Source organism: Onychostoma macrolepis, chromosome 05, assembly GCF_012432095.1.
Source record: "Onychostoma macrolepis isolate SWU-2019 chromosome 05, ASM1243209v1, whole genome shotgun sequence".
Classification (NCBI taxonomy): domain Eukaryota; kingdom Metazoa; phylum Chordata; class Actinopteri; order Cypriniformes; family Cyprinidae; genus Onychostoma; species Onychostoma macrolepis.
The window spans coordinates 22,305,485-22,324,769 of NC_081159.1; the positions used below are offsets into that span (position 1 = coordinate 22,305,485).

General features: G+C 35.8%; 3 protein-coding genes across 9 annotated transcripts; 1 reads left to right on the forward strand and 2 right to left on the reverse strand.

Annotated features, from left to right (window-relative positions):
- Window positions 1-160: 160 nt before the first annotated feature.
- imp4 (IMP U3 small nucleolar ribonucleoprotein 4) lies at window positions 161-5,029 on the reverse strand. Its single transcript, XM_058777569.1, has 9 exons — window positions 4,888-5,029; window positions 2,587-2,695; window positions 2,397-2,480; window positions 2,205-2,314; window positions 1,876-2,008; window positions 1,547-1,701; window positions 734-828; window positions 564-637; window positions 161-478 (listed from the first exon to the last, which is right to left on the reverse strand). The coding sequence occupies exons 1-9, from the start codon at window positions 4,888-4,890 to the stop codon at window positions 366-368; spliced, it is 876 nt and encodes a 291-aa protein (XP_058633552.1). The 5' UTR covers window positions 4,891-5,029; the 3' UTR covers window positions 161-365.
- Window positions 5,030-5,227: 198 nt separating this feature from the next.
- si:ch211-102c2.4 (uncharacterized protein LOC568178 homolog) lies at window positions 5,228-7,866 on the forward strand. 3 transcript variants are annotated; one of them, XM_058777572.1, is made up of 6 exons: window positions 5,228-5,349; window positions 5,957-6,025; window positions 6,146-6,445; window positions 7,000-7,089; window positions 7,201-7,220; window positions 7,310-7,866. In XM_058777572.1, the coding sequence occupies exons 1-6, from the start codon at window positions 5,262-5,264 to the stop codon at window positions 7,316-7,318; spliced, it is 576 nt and encodes a 191-aa protein (XP_058633555.1). In that variant the 5' UTR covers window positions 5,228-5,261; the 3' UTR covers window positions 7,319-7,866. The 3 variants fall into 3 exon arrangements, with proteins under 3 accessions (XP_058633555.1, XP_058633556.1, XP_058633557.1); XM_058777573.1 differs by having other exon boundaries at window positions 5,276-5,416; window positions 5,939-6,025; XM_058777574.1 differs by having other exon boundaries at window positions 5,277-5,416.
- On the reverse strand, window positions 7,683-18,682 carry rabl6b (RAB, member RAS oncogene family-like 6b). Of its 5 annotated transcripts, none has more exons than XM_058777562.1 (17): window positions 18,526-18,682; window positions 17,227-17,642; window positions 16,790-16,924; window positions 16,010-16,057; window positions 15,401-15,430; window positions 14,990-15,042; window positions 14,576-14,670; window positions 14,330-14,470; window positions 13,922-14,027; window positions 13,531-13,634; window positions 12,427-12,812; window positions 11,620-11,785; window positions 10,909-11,097; window positions 10,387-10,720; window positions 10,104-10,287; window positions 9,313-9,368; window positions 7,683-9,233 (listed from the first exon to the last, which is right to left on the reverse strand). In XM_058777562.1, exons 2-17 carry the CDS (start codon window positions 17,480-17,482, stop codon window positions 9,042-9,044), a joined length of 2,475 nt encoding a protein of 824 aa, XP_058633545.1. In that variant the 5' UTR covers window positions 17,483-17,642; window positions 18,526-18,682; the 3' UTR covers window positions 7,683-9,041. The 5 variants fall into 5 exon arrangements, with proteins under 5 accessions (XP_058633545.1, XP_058633546.1, XP_058633544.1 ...); XM_058777563.1 differs by lacking the exon at window positions 18,526-18,682 and adding an exon at window positions 18,139-18,329 and having other exon boundaries at window positions 14,576-14,667; XM_058777561.1 differs by lacking the exon at window positions 18,526-18,682 and adding an exon at window positions 18,139-18,329.
- Window positions 18,683-19,285: the final 603 nt, after the last annotated feature.

Here is a 19,285-nt window from a genome sequence, read left to right on the forward strand (position 1 = left end):
ACCTACAAAGCTGCTATAACATTCTAAATATATTGTTCAAAATGTTTATATGTTTGTTAGAATCAAACAAAACAGTTCAAAGCAAAAACTCCGTTTAAATATTCAATACAAGCCTATTCATAAGGAATAATGATAAACAATAAAAGCATAAAACAAAACATACAAATGTAAAGAACGTTTTTTAATGTTCAGGTGACTCTGTACAAAACATTTAATTTGCGGAAGTGACAACATAATACTGAAAGAAATTCATCCATCTTTTTAAATGTCACAACTAAATTGAAAAAAGACCGCTTTATCGGTGGAATTACATTGAAAATGTCCATTTTGACAGAACAACGCAGGTTTCTCATGAGTACATTGGGCTATTCCACACTTAAAAATTTTCTCTTTTTGGCAGTGCGTGTGTAAGAATGGAGTCGCCATTCAACATCTGCAGTAGTCTCGTTCTCCAGTGTGCCGAGCTTGATCATGTACACTGAAAAAGGAAGATTAAACACAAATGAATAATGAGCAGAGAACATTAGTGCCTCTTCGCCAAACCAAAAAACAGAGCTGCTTACATTTCATCTCAAATCTGGGTCCAACCTCTGTCAACTCAACGTTCTTGTGATCGGTTTTCTTGTAGGTATGGTGTCTGCAATATACAAAGTCATTTCAAAGTCATTAAAACCAATCTTCTTAATTAGACTCAAAACCTTTAGAACAACAGTTCTAACAGACCATCACTCACCTGAAAGAGATGAAATCATCTGTATTTGCAAATGTAATAACACGTCTGCTATCCTCTTTGGGTACAGGAAACAGATACTTTAGGATGTTAGAGACCTAGAGAGGAAAAAAATATTTTGCTTTCATCTTAACACATAAATTCCATTACTAAACCAAGAAGCTTTTCAGAAGCTTTTAGAAAGTCACACGGAAATTAAAAAAAAAAAAAAAAAAAAATCAGTAAAGCCTAGTCTCGTTCTCTCTATCACATATGGTAAGACAATAATTGTTTATTTTTTTAAAACAGGAAACTGAATATTAAACACTCTACACTACTGTTCAAAGAAGTCATTTACACGAACCAAGTCAGCATTTATTAGATCAAACGGTAAAAAAAGCAATACTGTGAAATATTACAACTTAAAATAACTCTTTTAATATAAAATGTAATTTATTTCTCTGATGGAAACGCTAAATTTTCAGTCTTCAGTGTCACATGATTCTTCAGAAATCATTCTGTCCTCAAGAAACATTTCAATGTTAAGCAATTGTGCTACTCAATATTTTTGTGGAATCTGAGCTACATTTTTAAGGATTCTTTAATAAATTGAAAATGTAAAAGTACAGCTGCATTTATTTGAAATAGAATTATTTTGTAATATTATAAATGTCTTTACTGGCCCTTCAATCAATTTGATGCATTTTTACATAAAAGAATAAAAGCATTACATTTTTTAAAAAAATATTACTGACCCTTTTGAATGGTAGTGTGGATGAGAAACTAACTTTATTATTGTTTCCAAGAATACCAGAAATTATTTCCTGTATAACTCACCCTTCGGCCAAGACGTGACGTGAAGTTGTGGAAGATGAGGTGAGGGAAGGCCTCGGACATGGTGCCAATGTCTGGAACATCATGTCTCATTACCACATTATACAATGTGAAGTAGGCTGTCGGTCCAAAAGGAAGGTGACACACCACCAAACCATCTACAGAAGAAAGATGTAATGTAATGAAATAAAAGATGTAATGTACTGCACATTAAACTGGATATGCAATTAAAGCTATTTCAAAAAAACTTTCATAATATACCAAATGTTTACCAGGTATTGATACACTGTGCACTAAAACAGGAAACAGATGAAAACTATAACAGTCCATACCTGGTTGGCCTCTGGTCTCATGAACTATGACAAGATCACTGACATTATTAGCTTTGCACGCATGTACTAATGTTTTAACTTCATGGTTTCCTCTGTTCATACGTTGGGCCCCTGGAAACATCAGCTTCATTTCCTGCAAAAAAAAAAAAAGAAAAGAATGCCACCTAAATAAACCACAACCACTGATAGTCGACGGTTTCCCTTGCATCATTATGGTAACATGAACATACAAAACATCAGATTAGAGTTAACGACGTAAAACTACATGCATTCACACAAAGAAACACTTTATCCTTACTGTCGAATATGAATAATAAGATTTAACATACTTTGGCAAACATCTTGAGTCTAGAGCTGGGGTCTCTGGATGTTGTGACCATAACTTTGGGGTCTTCCACTCCGGCCCATTTGTACTCATCATCCATATGAGAACTAACACCTATATAATGTCACAAAATGTGTTTACATATGGTTGCAGATTAAACTGGATTCCAATATAAGTGACAGAAAAAAATTGTCACCTTCTCCACCCTCATCATCAAACTCCACCAGTTTCTGTAAGTCTAAAGCCTCCTTCCGAACTTCGGTGGGTAAAAGACGATTTTCTGCAAAAGATATGAACAGCGTAAAATGAGAAGCAGTCAAGCGCAATATATATCAGATAGGATAGGTGAGTTTGATAAGGTGATTAAGATATGGCTGGAGTCTCACCATCTAAAGCTGATTTGAGCTTCTGTTTTTTCTCTTCAATAGTGTACAGTCTGTCCTCCTGTGCTTTCCTGTACAGGTATTCCTTTCTCAGTCTCACCTCTCGCCGCAGCTACAGCACAAAATATAGTTCAGAAACGATATGAATTGTAGGAAATACACTACTGTTCTTACTGTCAGCAAGATTTTCTGTTTTTAAAAGGAGTCTTTATGCTCATCGAGCTGTCCAGAAAATAGATTTACAGATTACAGTCCAAAAAAGCAGTCATATTGTGAAATATTATTACAAATTAACACTGTTTTCTACAAACACGATTCCAAAAAAGTTGGGACACTGTACAAATTGTGAATAAAAAAGGAATGCAATAATTTACAAATCTCATAAACTTATATTCTATTCACAATAGAATATAGATAACATATAAAATGTTGAAAGTGAGACATTTTGAAATGTCATGCCAAATATTGGCTCATTTTGGATTTCATGAGAGCTACACATTCCAAAAAAGTTGGGACAGGTAGCAATAAGAGGCCGGAAAAGTTAAATGTACATATAAGCAACAGCTGGAGGACCAATTTGCAACTTATTGGCAACATGATTGGGTATAAAAACTAAAGCTAAAACTCTATAGGTCAAAAAAGAAGCCATATCTAAACATGATCCAGAAGCGCAGGCGTTTTCTCTGGGCCAAGGCTCATTTAAAATGGACTGTGGCAAAGTGGAAAACTGTTCTGTGGTCAGACGAATCAAAATTTGAAGTTCTTTTTGGAAAACTGGGACGCCATGTCATCCGGACTAAAGAGGACAAGGACAACCCAAGTTGTTATCAGCGCTCAGTTCAGAAGCCTGCATCTCTGATGGTATGGGGTTGCATGAGTGCGTGTGGCATGGGCAGCTTACACATCTGGAAAGGCACCATCAATGCTGAAAGGTATAGCCAAGTTCTAGAACAACATATGCTTCCATCCAGACATCGTCTCTTTCAGGGAAGACCTTGCATTTTCCAACATGACAATGCCAGACCACATACTGCATCAATTACAACATCATGGCTGCGTAGAAGAAGGATCTGGGTACTGAAATGGCCAGCCTGCAGTCCAGATCTTTCACCCATAGAAAACATTTGGCGCATCATAAAGAGGAAGATGCGACAAAGACCTAAGACAGTTGAGCATCTAGAAGCCTGTATTAGACAAGAATGGGACAACATTCCTATTCCTAAACTTGGGCAACTTGTCTCCTCAGTCCCCAGACGTTTGCAGACTGTTATAAAAAGAAGAGGGGATGCCACACAGTGGTAAACATGGCCTTGTCCCAACTTTTTTGAGATGTGTTGATGCCATGAAATTTAAAATCAACTTATTTTTCCTTAAAATGATACATTTTCTCAGTTTAAACATTTGATATGTCATCTATGTTGTATTCTGAATAAAATATTGAAACTTGAAACTTCCACATCATTGCATTCTGTTTTTATTCACAATTTGTACAGTGTCCCAACTTTTTTGGAATCGGGTTTGTATTATTTTTAAATGTAATTTAGTCCTGTGACAGCAAAGCCAAATTTCAGCAGTCATTACTCCAGGCTTCAGTATCAATTAATCCTTCATAAATCATACTAATATGATGTTTAGGTGCTCAAGAAACATTATTATAAATCTTGAAAGCAGCTGATTAATACACTTGTGAAAAGCTTGACATTTATTGCTTTTAACTCTACATAACAAAAAGTAACAAAAACTTTCAACATAAATGCTCTTATACACATATACACACACACACACACACACACACACACACGTACGTACCCATAAAAACACAAATGAATAGTCACTTGTGATAAATTGCATCCTTGTTAAATAAAAAATAATTTCCATTAAAAAAATAAAAATGACCAAACCTACATTTATGCCCTAACATTAAACTGCGAAAGATAAATAATAGTTAGCAACGTAACTTAGCTACCAAGACATGGCAAATGGTACTATATTCCCACCGAACCAGACAGTCACAATGTGGCTATGGCCAAAGAATATTTAGGTTTATTAGGCAATTAGTTTTAAAAAGTTGGTTGACATTTTTTATAACAAATAACACTGTTATTGTGTGTTCATCTATCCATCACACTTTATGGAGCACTACAACACAAACATGAAAGCAATGACTGGCTTGATAAACTACTGCTCTATGTAGCGCGAGAGAATTAACATTAAACCACGTTAAAAGAATTACAAGCAAAACAAAAATACGTCTAACAAATTTGACTTTATCAGGATAATTTAAACGCGTTATGTTGTACTTACCATTTTGAACAACTACACGTGACAATTCAGCCTTACAGTCTATTATCACGACTTCCTGTTGGTCAATCCGCTCATCCAATCACTGACAACGAACAAATGTGTCACGACCTTTCAAAATAAAAGTTCTTAACTTGCCCCGTGGGTGCGTGTCAGAAAGCGGCAAACTTGGGGTCTTTCATTTCTGGGAACAGCTAGTAATTGCTAGTATGAAAGATTTTTTTTTTTTTTTAAATCACCAATAATAGATAGAAACTACAGCAAGAATCCATTAAATTGATCAGTAGTGACACTAACACTGTGTCCTATACGCTTTTCCTTGTTTACCAGAGTTTTTGTCATAACCAGAGCGGCTCTGGTCATAACAAGCCTCAACTATGGCTATACGCGACGAGACAGTCCCAGTAGGCCTATATTTTAAGTCTTTGGAGAGGAGCAATAGCAGAAACGGTTTTCTGATTTCAAGTAAATGCAGTTTTTTTCTGTTCATTTCAATTTATCAATCAATCAATCAATTAATAAACACTGAAAGGTAAGACGGTTTCACCAAAATTGTAATATAATTAAATATTTACTATAATACTAATACTAAAATACTGTTTGAAAGACTGATAAAAAATGTTTCTTGAGGACCAAATCAGCATATTCAAATTATTTAAGATTAAGAAGAATCATGTGACACTGAAGACTGTGAAATGGCTGCTAGAAATGTTTTGCCACCACATAAAACTGTTTAAATTGTAATAATATTTCACAATAGACCTATTAGGCCTACTGATATTACAGTTTTTGTCTCCAAATAAAAGCAGCTTGTGAGCATTAGAAGTATAAGAGACCTAAAAATCTTTAAGCGTTAAAAACTAAAGAAAAACAAAAATTAAACAAACAATTCAAGATGTCAATTTATGAAATTGTCCATGAAATGATACAAATGACCATTAGAGTGATTTCTGCTGGCTGCGTAATGAAAATAGAGAACTGGTGGCATGTTCCTTCTAAATGTGTTTGTGGTGAGTTATTTCCTGTATGTGTTTCCTCTTCTACAACATTTAAGACCAGTACCTCCTTGCAGACTCACAGCACTGTCGTCCATCGGTCATCATGAATCTAATAACCGCATTTCTGCTAATGATTCTAACAGGTAAGGTCAAAACACACATAAACAATCCAAAGGCTCTAAGGACAGCTTTTGTCCAACATTTGTTCAGATTTTATACCCGATAAAAATCTCACAGAGGGTCAACTTTATCTTTCTCCACAGGACATAGCACATCTGAATATATGCAGAAACTCATCTGCTCCTATGAGAACAAGAATATATCTCTTAACAGGCCCAGGGTGTGGTGCAAAAGAGATGCTAAGGATGAAAACTGCTGTACGGGCTTCTCTTTCCATCCAGGTGTCAACGCTTTGGACCAAGGCAACATAGCTGTGGAGGATGATGGAAAGTCCTTCACCGTCTCAGTAAAGACACTCACCCAAGGGGATGGAGTCTACTGGTGTGGGTTCATGACTGAAGGCAACTTCATCGTTAAACTGGCCGAGGATTACTTTACCAACAGTAAGACGAAATACTACTTCTCCGTTTCTCTTTAGATGGTTTACTGAGTGTAAGAGAGCACCATGTTAAAAAATACTTTCAGCATGTTTTTAATTTTAAATTTCTAAAATTGCTTTTTTTTTTTTTTTAATATCTCTGGAATTTACGGTACAGAAAAAAAAGCAATTGCGGTAACTGAAACTCTACGGTAGCAACATTTAAGGTTTTAAGGATTTAAGTAGTAAAAATCATAGGCTATATTTCATCAATCCATATAAGCTAATGTTAATATTACATCTTCCAGATGGACTTCTGTTTTGTTCCTCAAAGATATCAAATGTGAAGTGTCACACAGCACATTTTGAGAATTTCAGACAACTTTTTTCACATCCAACAACTGTAAATTTAAGGGTATTTTACTGTTTAAGTACATGAAATGCCCCGTTAGATTTCTTACTGTTTTTCACTGTAACGTTAACTAATTAACAGATTTTCACCACAGCATTTTAATTGTCTTTTACTAAAAGTAAGATCATTTTTTACAATTTATTAATCTATGATCATTTCAATTACAGCTCAATTTAACTTTGTTTGGTCCATCCTCCGCTGGATTTTATTTATTTTGCTCCTTTTGACGATCATTTCAACTCGCATTTATTCAAACCGTAAGTCCTCACAAACCACCTCAAAACTAAAAACCTCAATACTAAAAAATCTTTAACCTCTGTAATTGTTTGTTTTTATTTGATTACATCACTCTGTTTTGCTGACCATAGGAAAACATGGAGATACAAAGGTAAGTGCGCACGGGTTCATTTTTATCTCATTTAGTCTCCGCTAATAACATCAAAATGTGTTTTTTAACTGAAATTATCCAATTTGCAGACAACATAACACATTACATGATGTCACATGCCAAAGAAAAGCAGTGGAAGAATGAGGCCGTCACCTTTACTGAAGAATAAACAAAATATTGTTTAACTTAAGCCTCCATTGAGTGTAAATGTAGTTTCTGTTGTTGTAATTCCTTATAATTGTTTTTTTCTTTTAAATACAAAAAGGTTCACAGTGACAATAGCAGCATGACAATATAATGTTTCATTTGTTATGTAAATAAATTTACAATTTGGTGTTTATAAATAACCTTATTGTTATTGCATGTGTCATTCAATGTTTATCTTATAGGGATACATATATATATATATATATATATATACACACACACACACACGTGTATGTTTTCTTCCTTTAAATAATATGCCTGAACTGATCAAATTTTATTTATATAAAAAACAACAAATGTCAATGTAACAAAGCATCAATGAACACAATTCAACACAATTTTGATGTAAGGATGCATATATAACAACCATTTCATTGTTTTAATCACTGCACACACTGTATCAGACTTGAAGCTAAAATGAAGTTGAACATTGTCTGCCGTCTTTGCTAACTTTCTTTCATTACTGGTACAAGAGAAAAAATAAAAAATAAACAAACTTCGAAAATGCAATATAGCCTCACTGAAAAAAAGAGAAAAAAACAACCCAGCAACATTGCAAAAAAATATTCTAGTATTTTTGTATTGATTTCAATTTTCAAGCAACTGCACAGTTTTAATCAACAGTGATTTCATCAAAAACTAGGCCAAAAAATAAAAACTCAGATGAGACAATGCATTATATATATTTTCTTGTAATTTACCATCATAAAACAATAAGGTAGACAAAAATGATGGAGTGCAAAAATTCAAAATGGCATAATTACAGACAAAAAAAACTAATAAAAAAACTAAAACACAATTTTGCATAATTACACAGTAGATAGATGTCATTGTTTTATACAAGCACACTTTTAACTAGTCTATTTGAGCTCTTTAAAGTCTTGCATTTTCACCATAGTTTCCTTTAAGGCATTTCCTGATTTAAAGATTGCGAAAAAATAGTCAAGTCTGCTAAAGTTGCAACTACTCCCCCATCATGAGTGCATGTATTGACCAAAATTCTTTATATTTCTAAAATATTTTTCTTGATATATTTTGGAAAAACAAATAATCCTACCATGAAATACAGTATATTTATTTCAAACACTAAACACGCGGCAAAACTACACAAAGCCAAGCTCTCAGAACATCTATTGAGCATAAATACCAATTCATCCACATATACAAGGCAACTAATAATGCAATAAAATCAATGAAAAACATTGTATCAGAGTGGTAGTGGTTCACATATGTGATGACAAAAATATTGCAACCATATAAAAGCGAGCATGTAAACATTCAGAAAACACAATGTTATGACAGAAAGTGGTCCATTTCAATCCAAAAAACGTAAAAGGTCAAATTACATGCAAGTAACAATTTTGCATGGCTTTTTCACTTATTGCAGTTTGAGCCCAAAGAGCGTGAACTACGCCGGCCATTCCAAACTCTTCAGGAATGGAAGGTGGATTGGCAAGTGTTTGTAGCACATGGAAAACCAGTATGAAACGATTTGTAACCTGTCAGTCATCGTCACGTGTTGGGCTGCTAAAGAAAGCATGAGTTTTTGTGGTTTTTGACGAGAACATTTTCAAGCTTGTGGTACGAATGCATTTCTTTAGCAGAGACAGAGTGTCACAGTTCCTCATAGTCACCCTCCTCTCTTTTCGCTGAGCCGCCTTCTCCAGCCAGAAAAGCTTCAAGATCATCAGTTTTCTTGCTTCGCGACTTCCTTTTTCTCTTTTCCTTTTCATCTGCGGTCACACCTGCCTCATCTCTTTCCTTTTTCTTGTGTTTGTGTTTCTTCTTGCTGCTTTTGTCATCATCCTGAGATGAAATACAAAGTAGTTATAAAACAAGAGTCTGCAATTTCATCTTTGAATGATTGTAATCGAATATATTTCACCTCTTTAATCCTCTTTTTCTTTTTCTTCTTTTCCTTGGAATGTTTGCTTTCGTTTTCTACGAGAAGAAAAGTAGAAAGCGTTTATTGATGCAAATATACACTACATTAAATTTTCTCTTAGATTGTCTCTTATTCTGACCAAGGCTGCATTTATTTAATCCAAATACAGTAAAAACTGTAATTTTGTGAAATATTATTACAATTTCAATGTATAGTTTTGTGTTTTAATATATTTTAAAATGTAATTTATTTGTGTGATGGCAAAGCTAAATGTTCAACAGCCATTACTCCAGTCTTCAGTGTCACATGATCATTCAGAAATCATTGTTAAATCATCATTCGGTGCTCAAGAAACTTTGCTTCTTACCACAGTTGAAAACAGCAGTGCAGCTTAATGTGTGTGTGGAAAAAGTGAAAACGTTTTTTTTCCAGGATTCTTTGATGTATAGAATGTTCAAAAGAACAGCATTTATTTGAAATAGAATATAATGTTACAATATTTTGTAACATGATAAATGACTCTCACTTTTTTCTTCAATTTAATGCATCCTTACTGATTGAAAAAAAAAAAAAAAAAAATCTTAATGACTCCAAATATGTGTGTGTATATTTAACATATTTAATCATGTGTTAACATAATATTTACATATAATGTAATTTTAATGATCTATTATTCATAAAATATTTTGAATATATTCATTCAAAAATCACTAGAAAAACTGATATTGACTGTTATATCGTCTATCGCTAATATTCTCCATACAAAAAACTGGTTTATTCCAATGACTTGCCATCTTGTTCCTCGCTGCTGTCTTTGCTTTTGATGGACTTTTCCTCGATTCCTAGACCAAAGAGGTCACTGTCATTCTTGCTTTTAAAGGAGAGTACAGTAGGTTTCACGGGCTCAGGAATTTTATCTGCGGTGATGTCATCATCGGATAGATCAGGAATATCATCTCTGACTGGGAAAGATTCCTGGACAAAACAAAAAAAGCAAAGGTCGTTTATAAATAATCCATCCAGACAAGTCACCAAAAACATGAACTACAAAGCTCATCATCATCAACTCATTACCTTATTCACTTTCTGCATGACTTCCTCCTCACTTTCAAAGTCAGGGTCATCCATGACAAATGAAAGCATCTGTTTGGCCACAAGCTCGTCAGGGTCTGTGTCAGAGGACTCCACCTGAGCCGATTTTTCTTTCTGTTTTACAACCTGTGCTTGGGGATCTGACAGGGCTCCTGCTTCTGACGCTGTCTGCTGTGTCTGTATATTGTGTACCGGAGTGGGACTAAGAATGGAAGCCTCTACGTTCTGACTGCTGACACTCTCCTGGGCCTGGATCAATGGCTCTTTGTGGATAGGTTTTGGTTTGTCCTCCAGTGATAATGAATCCATAGCCACCCTGAATAAACAAATATTATAAACAATCACCATGAAAACCAGACTCTGTTCAGGAAACAAAATAAATGTTGCCCACAACACAAACAAAATTCTAAACTTGCTTCAGCGACTATTTACAAGTTCATTAAGATCTCACTCATTAATATGGTTTCATTTTATCAATAATGAAAGCCAGGATTCTACGCTTACAGGTGAGGTTCAGGGTTCAGATCTTCATCCTGAGCTACAGAAGGGTTTGGACCCTCCTCATCACTGGAGAGAGTGATGTCCAAGTCTTTAGTCGGGATAGAAGCTCTGGGTTCAAGTTCTGCATCATCAGGGTCCAAATCATCCTGGAACTCAGCGACCATGGGGTTCCCGTCCTTTCCTTCCCCATCACTAAAATAAACATGTTCACAAATTCAACTTTTTTTGTACTGATCAGCTACATTGTCTCAGACAAAATCACAAAGAAACCATTACATGTAAGAGTTAATTTACATGCAACAGTACACAACAGTTAAAAGTTTGGGGAGAGAATATTTTATTTTATTAATTTTTTAAAGAATTCATAAAACCCTTTATTCAGCAAATGATCAAAAACGTGACAGTAAAGTGATTTATAATGTTACCAAAAAATTTTACTTTAAATATATGCTGTTCTTTTTTCATCACGGCAATAAATTACATTGTACAATATATTAGAACTGTTATTTTCAATTTCACAATACTACTCTTTTTACTCAAACAAATGCAGTTTTGGTGAGCATAAGATAATCATTTCAAAAACATTTTAAAAACCTTACTGATCCCAAACTTTTGAATGGTATAGTGTACTTTTGAATAGTGCATACTGTAAATAGCATATCACATAATAAAAGTTTACAAAGAATGCCTTTTTTTAGTATACCCTTGATGTACCTGTCACTATCTGCAGGGCCCGCAGCAGAAGGCTGGGTGTTCATAGCTGGTTTTGGGTTAGAAGGGAGACTGTCCTCCAAGAAGCTTTTGTCTAGTCCTTCGTCTGGCACAAAATCATCCACGCTCTGTACTGTAGGCGGAGCCGCTGCAGATACTGGATCTGGCTCTGTGGAAATCCAAGAAGAGGTCACATGATCTGGGGCAAAAACATCTTACATTAAAAATATATGAACAGCGGCAATTACAATAAGGTCCAATCAAGAGGAACGGTAATGCACGAAAAAAAAATTGATATAATAAAATCTTATTTTTTCGAAATGGATACTGTTAGCTCCTTTAGGTGGTGTGCAAGAGCTAATAAAACCCTCTCCATAACTCAGGAATGCACAAGGTCTTGTGATTTTCTATTGATCCACAACACATCCTTATGATGTGCACGAGTCCTAATCCTCCCCATTTTTCACGGCTTTGTGGGTCTCGCTTGAGGGAAAATCTCTCTGAGTGTGTGTGTGTGAATTCCTGTTAGCCTTCAAATCTCTTCTGCAGTTCATAGCATTAGAGCAGTCCTTTAACAATGAGTCACTGAGACACTGAACATTTGAAGAGGAAATACATAAAAGCTGTTTTTAGTCCCATATAAAAGTTCGATGCTTCTGTTTTGAGTGTTTTCTAATACGACAAGCACACTGAAAATTTAATACAGCTGTCTTATGGCACAATATCCAAGAAAAATTTGAGAATGTCAAAAATGCTGTTGGTTGAAGAGCTTACAATCACTGCAGGTAGAAGCACCGTGCTAAAACTCACCCTGGGCGACTGCTGGTGGATCCTGGGCAGGAGTGGAGCCAAAGAGCCGGGAGATGAAGCTGCGTTTCTGGGTTTGAGGAGCAGAGGCAGAAGCCTGAGCTGGAGCAGAGACCGTTGGGCCGGGGTGAGCAGGGGAAGGGGAGGGAGAGGTCACAGCCGCCTGGGTTGAGGAGAGAGGGGGAGGTGGAGGGGACGGAGAGGGGGATGGAGACTTCAGAGGCTGGGAGGGAATGGGAGGCTGCTGGGGGCTACAGGGGCTGGAGCTGCTGGTGGAGCATCCACTCTGAGGAATGATGGGAGACTGCGAGCCTGAGGAGGGGCTCTGTCCGTTAGCAGGGCCGGGAGAGCTGTAGCCTTTACTACGACAGTCTTTCATTTCCAGGAAACTGAAAGTTATAACAGACATCTACTGTATCATAAAAGTCAGACGCCACTGGCTGCAGTTCAGAAACCTAAAAATAGGCAGTTGTGGATGTTCTCATAATTCTCATAAACAGCCCAACAAAGTAATTTTTGGTGAAGGAATGTATGCTACTGTTCAAATGTTTGGGGTTGGTAAGATTTTTTGAATGTTTTCGAAAGAAGTCTCTTATGCTCATCAAGTCTGCATTTATTTGATCAAAAGATAGTGTGAAAAACACTTACAATAAAAAATGTTTTCCATTTTAATATATTCTAAAATGTAATTTCTTACCGTGATGGCAAAGGTTTTTGTGCTCAAAAAAATTTACTATTATCAATGTTAAAACCAGTTGTGCTGCTTAATATTTTTCTAGAAACCGTGACAAACCTTTTTTCCTCCAATAAATAGAACATTTTATTTAAAAAAAAAGAAAGAATTTTTAATATAGAATATAAAAATGTCTTTACAGCTGCTTTTGGTTTATGCAGTTATTAATTAAACTAATTATAACATTTCTTAAAATGAGTGTATAAGTGTAAAGTACTAATTTAAAAAAACTCAGTGACTCCAAAGTTTTGAACAGTTGCATAGCTGTATTTGCATGGATTGTTGCTGATATTTGATTTAGAATAATATTTTGACTGTCCAGCAGATGGAATTAAACCACAGGAAGTTTATGTGGGGTGTTCTTTAGTTCTTACATCTCATAATTCTGGTCTTCTGTCTCCTGCTGAACCGTTAGCTCCTCCAGCGTGGCATCAATGTCCAACTGATTGGTCTCTAGCTGTCGTAACAGGGTCTCTCTCTGTGGAAGTTGGCAGTAGAACTTAAAATTAAAGTTTCATTCACTATCCTTTCAATGAAAGCTGTAACGACTAGGATAATGAGAACAGAGATACAGGCAAACATGCAGAGAAAGATTTCTGTGATTACTGATTTCATTTGTGCTGGGCACATGACATATTATTGAGCTTAGATGATATTAACAATTACAAATGACCACTAACTTTGTCTGGTAGCTGGTTGAGGTTTGATTTGAATAAACCTTTAGCCTTGAAGAGACATTCTAGGCTAGAAAATTGACCTGCTTACCTGAAGCTGCAAGAATGGAATGTTGAAAAATCGGTGCAAATATTTTAAACCAAAACCGTTCTTCATGGAAGATTCTGCATAATGGATGTAAGAGGAGCCAAGGGGTCTACAAAATCAGAGACATCAAAAATTAATAAAGCCCACTGAGAATAATACAAGTCCATTTTCTAACCTTAAATTCAACATTACAAAATATAAACAACGTATATGAATGGATCGTGAAACTAAGTGGTTAAAAACAAAGCGGCAAATGTCAAATACTATTTTAAAGAAAGTCTATGAAGACATTTGATATTTTTCTCTTTGTAATAATGGATAAACTGATCACTTGTTTTCAAAAAGATCAGAAATGTATAAGACAGTAGAAAGGGTCAATTTATTCATTTTTGTTGACCGCAATGATCTTACCTGTTAAGGCCAACAATGAAGTCACGGATTTCATCAGGCAAAACGACTCTGTGTTCTCCCATGTCCCGGTAATTTCCAAGTACACACACAGGCACATGAGTGGGTACCTTAGGCAACTCCCGCAGAATGTAATTATAAGTCCTATTGGATCATGAAAAGCATAGATTTGAAAAACAAAGTGCTTGTTGTGAGTTCTGCATGATGGAGAAGCAGAATTAGAGATGCTGATTGTCTTTGTTCACTTACCACTGCTTGGTGATGTCAAACATCAAGATCACACCATTGCAGTTCTTATACACGTCCAAAAACTCAGCATCTAAGGCCAGTTCACTCTCCGTCTGCTAAAGGCACAGAGACAATGCTTATGCTTATTTTATTTATTTATTTTTTTTTTTTCTCGTATGCTTATAATATTTTTATACTTTAAAATAACTGCTTACTATTTTAATATATTTGAAAAAGTTTTTTATTCATTGTGGCAGCAAAGCTGCATTTTTAGCAGTTATTACTCCAGTCTTCGGTGTCACATGATCCTTCAGAAATAATTCAAATATGCTTATTTGGTGCTCAGGGTATATTTTGCATTATTATTAGTCTTGAAAATAGTAGTGAAACTGTAAAAACCTGATAGATATTGATAGATTATCACTATAGATTTACCTCTTGAGGCTCATTCTCCAACTTCAAGGTTTCACCTCTCTTTTTCCCCTTTCCTAGAGAATGTCAAAGCCAAAATATTGTAAGAATACATCAAATTTGACAACTTTCACTAACTTCAAAAACAGCATCAAAAACAGTTGTTTTTGTGGCTTCTTCCTTTTCATAAAGGAAGCGACATTAGTGGCTTTAGCAAGAGTTGGTGTTCTGTGGTATCTGGGTATCACCAGTGCACATCTTCACTTTCCGTTTTTTAGATCAGCAAACATGTTAGACTAGTTACATTTTTAGTCTGCCAGAATGCAGCGAGCGAAAAGTCAGTCAACACAAAATGTTGGCACTCAGATAACAGAACAAACGGATCAAGCACAGGCAAGTCACAGCCTAAAGTCTACAATCTCTGAAGTTTCTCACCTACACCTTCTGGAAGGGGGATTTTTTGGCCTGGTTGGACAGCAAGTAAGAAAAATACCATTAATATATATATGACTGGGGATGAAGGGGGGCTGGATGAAATGGCTTCATGTATGACCGTCAGAATGAGATGGAGTACGTGAATTATTAAACAATGACATGCAGTACCTGTACACTAAACTTGCATAAAGGCTAGAATACACTACATGAATTTTAAAACAGATTTTTGAAAACTACACTTCCAGACTTACACACATCACACAATAAACAGCTGAGTGTCACACACTAGCAGACGTTCAAGTCATTCCAAAGCTCACACACAAACATGTGCCTTGTTGCTAGAAGACGCATGAGACAAATGAAAACATTGTTTTAAAATTTGCTTATAATATAAAACATGTTTAAAGTGTCCTCCACGATGAAGCAAAAAATAAATGTCAACTTTGACTGCCTAAAATCTGACAATTAGCACTGACTCCTCCAGACTGCAAAACCATGCAAAACATTTGTAGTGTGTTCCAGCCTTATGATAAATATGAAAATAACATCTACAAAGTCACCTGATCTGAATGCTGAGAACTTATTTGAAACAGACTGGAGGAAACTCACCTTTATCCACCACATCCCAGACCTCTACCTTCACCACATCATCAGTAGCTGAAGAGAAATGACAAGAATTTGAGCAGGTCTGGAAAACTGAGGTCGCTTCCTTACATTGCTTTCAATGCATTTCTTTTGCAGTGATTCCAAGTAACGGCAGTACAAATACAAATTTCCACAGCCTCAGAATTTTACTGGTTGATTTTTACTTTTTTCTTAAAGGAATAAAAATGTACCCCCAGACCATCCATTTTCTTTGTTAGAACATATTTGGATAAATTTAGCGTTACATCACTTGCTAACCACTGGATCTTCTGCAGTGAATGTGTGCCACTGCCATCAGAATCAGGGTTCAAATTGCTGATAAAAAAATTCTGTTCTGATAAAGAAACAAAATCTTGGATTTTCATTTTTTGGGAGGAATATTCCTTTCATTTTTACTTTGCCAGAAGTGCTTTGCAATGAGCACAAGTAACATATTGGATACAAGTACAGTCATGCCCACTATCAAAAGCAGGATGCCTCAGAGTAAATTACAGCCAACAGGTTACAGATGGAAAGCAAACTCTAGATCAATTACTAGGCCTCTAACGTTTGATACAGGCCATTTAAAGCCGTACAACTAATCTACTTATCCTCTACCTGACAGACTGCATATTTACCTTGATGTAAATCTATTTTGACATATTTAAGATGCATAAATGGAAAGAAATAATTAATTAGATAAAAATAAAACTCACTTCTTTAGTACAAAAGCCTGTTAAAATTATTAAAAAAAAAAAAGCTTACTTTTGTAACTCCAGTGAATACTAGTGACCTGGATCTCCTGAGTGGGAATGTACTCTTCCTGGAACTTCTTACCCTGCAGCCGATGCCACAGGGTGCTTTTTCCAGTGTTTCTATCTCCTCGAATAACTATCTTCACTGAAAGACCACACATAACATGTTAGAGCTTGCGTTAATAGTCTTATCTCTAGAACACAGTGCCCATGGGCTCCAGCAACACAAGACTTGATTTGTTGTGACATGTTGTGTGTGTTATGATTTAGTCCAATATGTAGGCCTTTTATGGATTAAATCTTGGTAAGAATTTGAGGCAAAGGAAAGAAACATCAAAACAATTAAATAAACTATAACCAATCTAAAAAAAACTTGCACGTTCTAATTATTTATCATTAATAATACATTTCCCCTGAGGGTTTTAACTCATCAGGCATTTGACTTACTGTTGTATTGAACCCCTTTAGCAAATTTTCTCTGCAGACTCTGGTTCATTGACTGCAGGCCAGCAGGGATGTTCTTGTCCTTTACCTGACCAGTCGGCTCAGAGCCAACGAGTTTCTTCAGAGCAGAAAACATCTTGACCAAATGATATGCCTCTAGATGTATATTATAGATATTGAATATTCTCGTCTCAAATAGGCTTCTATGATGTCCCCAGGTTGTCTGTCTGTGAGTGGACAGTTTTCTTGCAATGCTCATGAAGCATTTCTACACTAGTTTGAGAGGTGAATGAGTCCTGCTTTGGCACAGCATAATATCTCAGAATATATTCATCTCTGGATCCTCTTCCAAAGAATGACACAGCCACTGCAGTCCAGCATTACAAGACCCTCATTCAAGTGCTGATCAGCTTCTGCTACTACAACATACAAGAAAAAACAACTGAACTGAATGAAGCTGAAATGCATTATATGAAGACACACATAACAACCCTCTTTCATGGATTGATATGCTGCAGAGCACTGCAGTAACTCCAATTTGCAGCGATGCCTAAGGTTGTGTCTCAAAACCTAGTAAGCTGCCTACCTAGACAACACTTTAGCACATCATAAGCGCGTGGAAAATGACGTCCACATATGCTGTCTAGGTAAGCAGCTCGCTAAGTTTGAGACACAAACTGATACTGGTACCATAATAGAAAGGACCGTGGTGTTTATTTAATAGAAAATAGTGTATGCAAAAAGCAGAACATATCTTCAAAATATCGTTTTAAAAACGCAAATTGTACATAAACTAACGTACTATTGTGGGTTGCTGTCAAGTCAGATTTTTGACAGCTGCTTGTACATACTAGCCAGCTAACGCGGAACTGACTAACTGTATTTCTCTCAGATTTGTGATGCTCTTGTACTTACAGTGGTATTGTCGTCTATACTAGACCAACTGAGTGCTTGGATCCGAAGCTCCACATCTTAAATTTGGGACTTGCTGTGCAATGTGCTCATCCTGAAACATCTACAGCCTATGAATAATGAAATCTTTAAAATGTTTCTCTGTGTATTCGTGAAGTACGTAGTGGTAAGGTTAGCTACACTCACGAAGATTACATTTCAAAATAAAAGTCTCGATACCAGTTCGGCTGAAAAACGAAAGCTCACTGAAAATTGAGAGATTGTCAATATGACACATATATCACATACAGATGTTGGACAGTAAAACAGAAACTCTATACAGTGTTGAAAGTTTATTTAATTTATTTTCATTAGAAATCATGCACTACACAGGTGTTGCGTCAGAGTTACCTAAAAAAGCTCATTTGAATCTGCAGTGAGACCAGAGTCTGAAGGTTGAAATAGCAGAGCAATATCACAGCTGAACATAAAATAAACGAACTTTGCGACGCATTCCTCTCAACTGTATCGCAAAAGGGGAGTAGCATCTGCCTGCAAAACCGGAGGCTGCATTTTCAGGAACGCAGTCCTAGGACCGCATTTCTAGGACACTAGGTTTTTAGTGACAACGCCACCTACCGAATTAGAGGACCAGCGAAGATGGATGACAGTCAGAGTGTGAGTATCAAATGTGAATACATTTTTATTTGTTTAACATTAAAAACAATTGTGATGCATTTCATTGGAAAGTTAACGTAGCCGAAGTGATCGTGATTTGCTAAATAGTCTTGAATTCATAGCCATCATATATTAGCCTCTAATGCTGTAAAATGAATTGTTAGCATAATAAGCCTGTAATGAATTATTGACAGCACAATAAACTGTAGCACGTTCGTTGTGAAAGCTTGTTAATTACTCATTGTTTTTCCATTTTAATTAAGTTAAAATAATCTTAATGTTTTAACTGCTCACAGTCAGCCTGTTTAACGTTACCCCACAATACATGTTATGAGTACGTCTCTTCATTTTGACATGGTTTTATAATGTTGGTTGAGAAATATAACATTTTAATAGTCAGACATAAGAGAGGCCATCATAATAATTGACTGTTAAAATACCACGTGTTAGATTGTGACATTTACTGTGTACTGTACTCTATATGAAGTGTTTT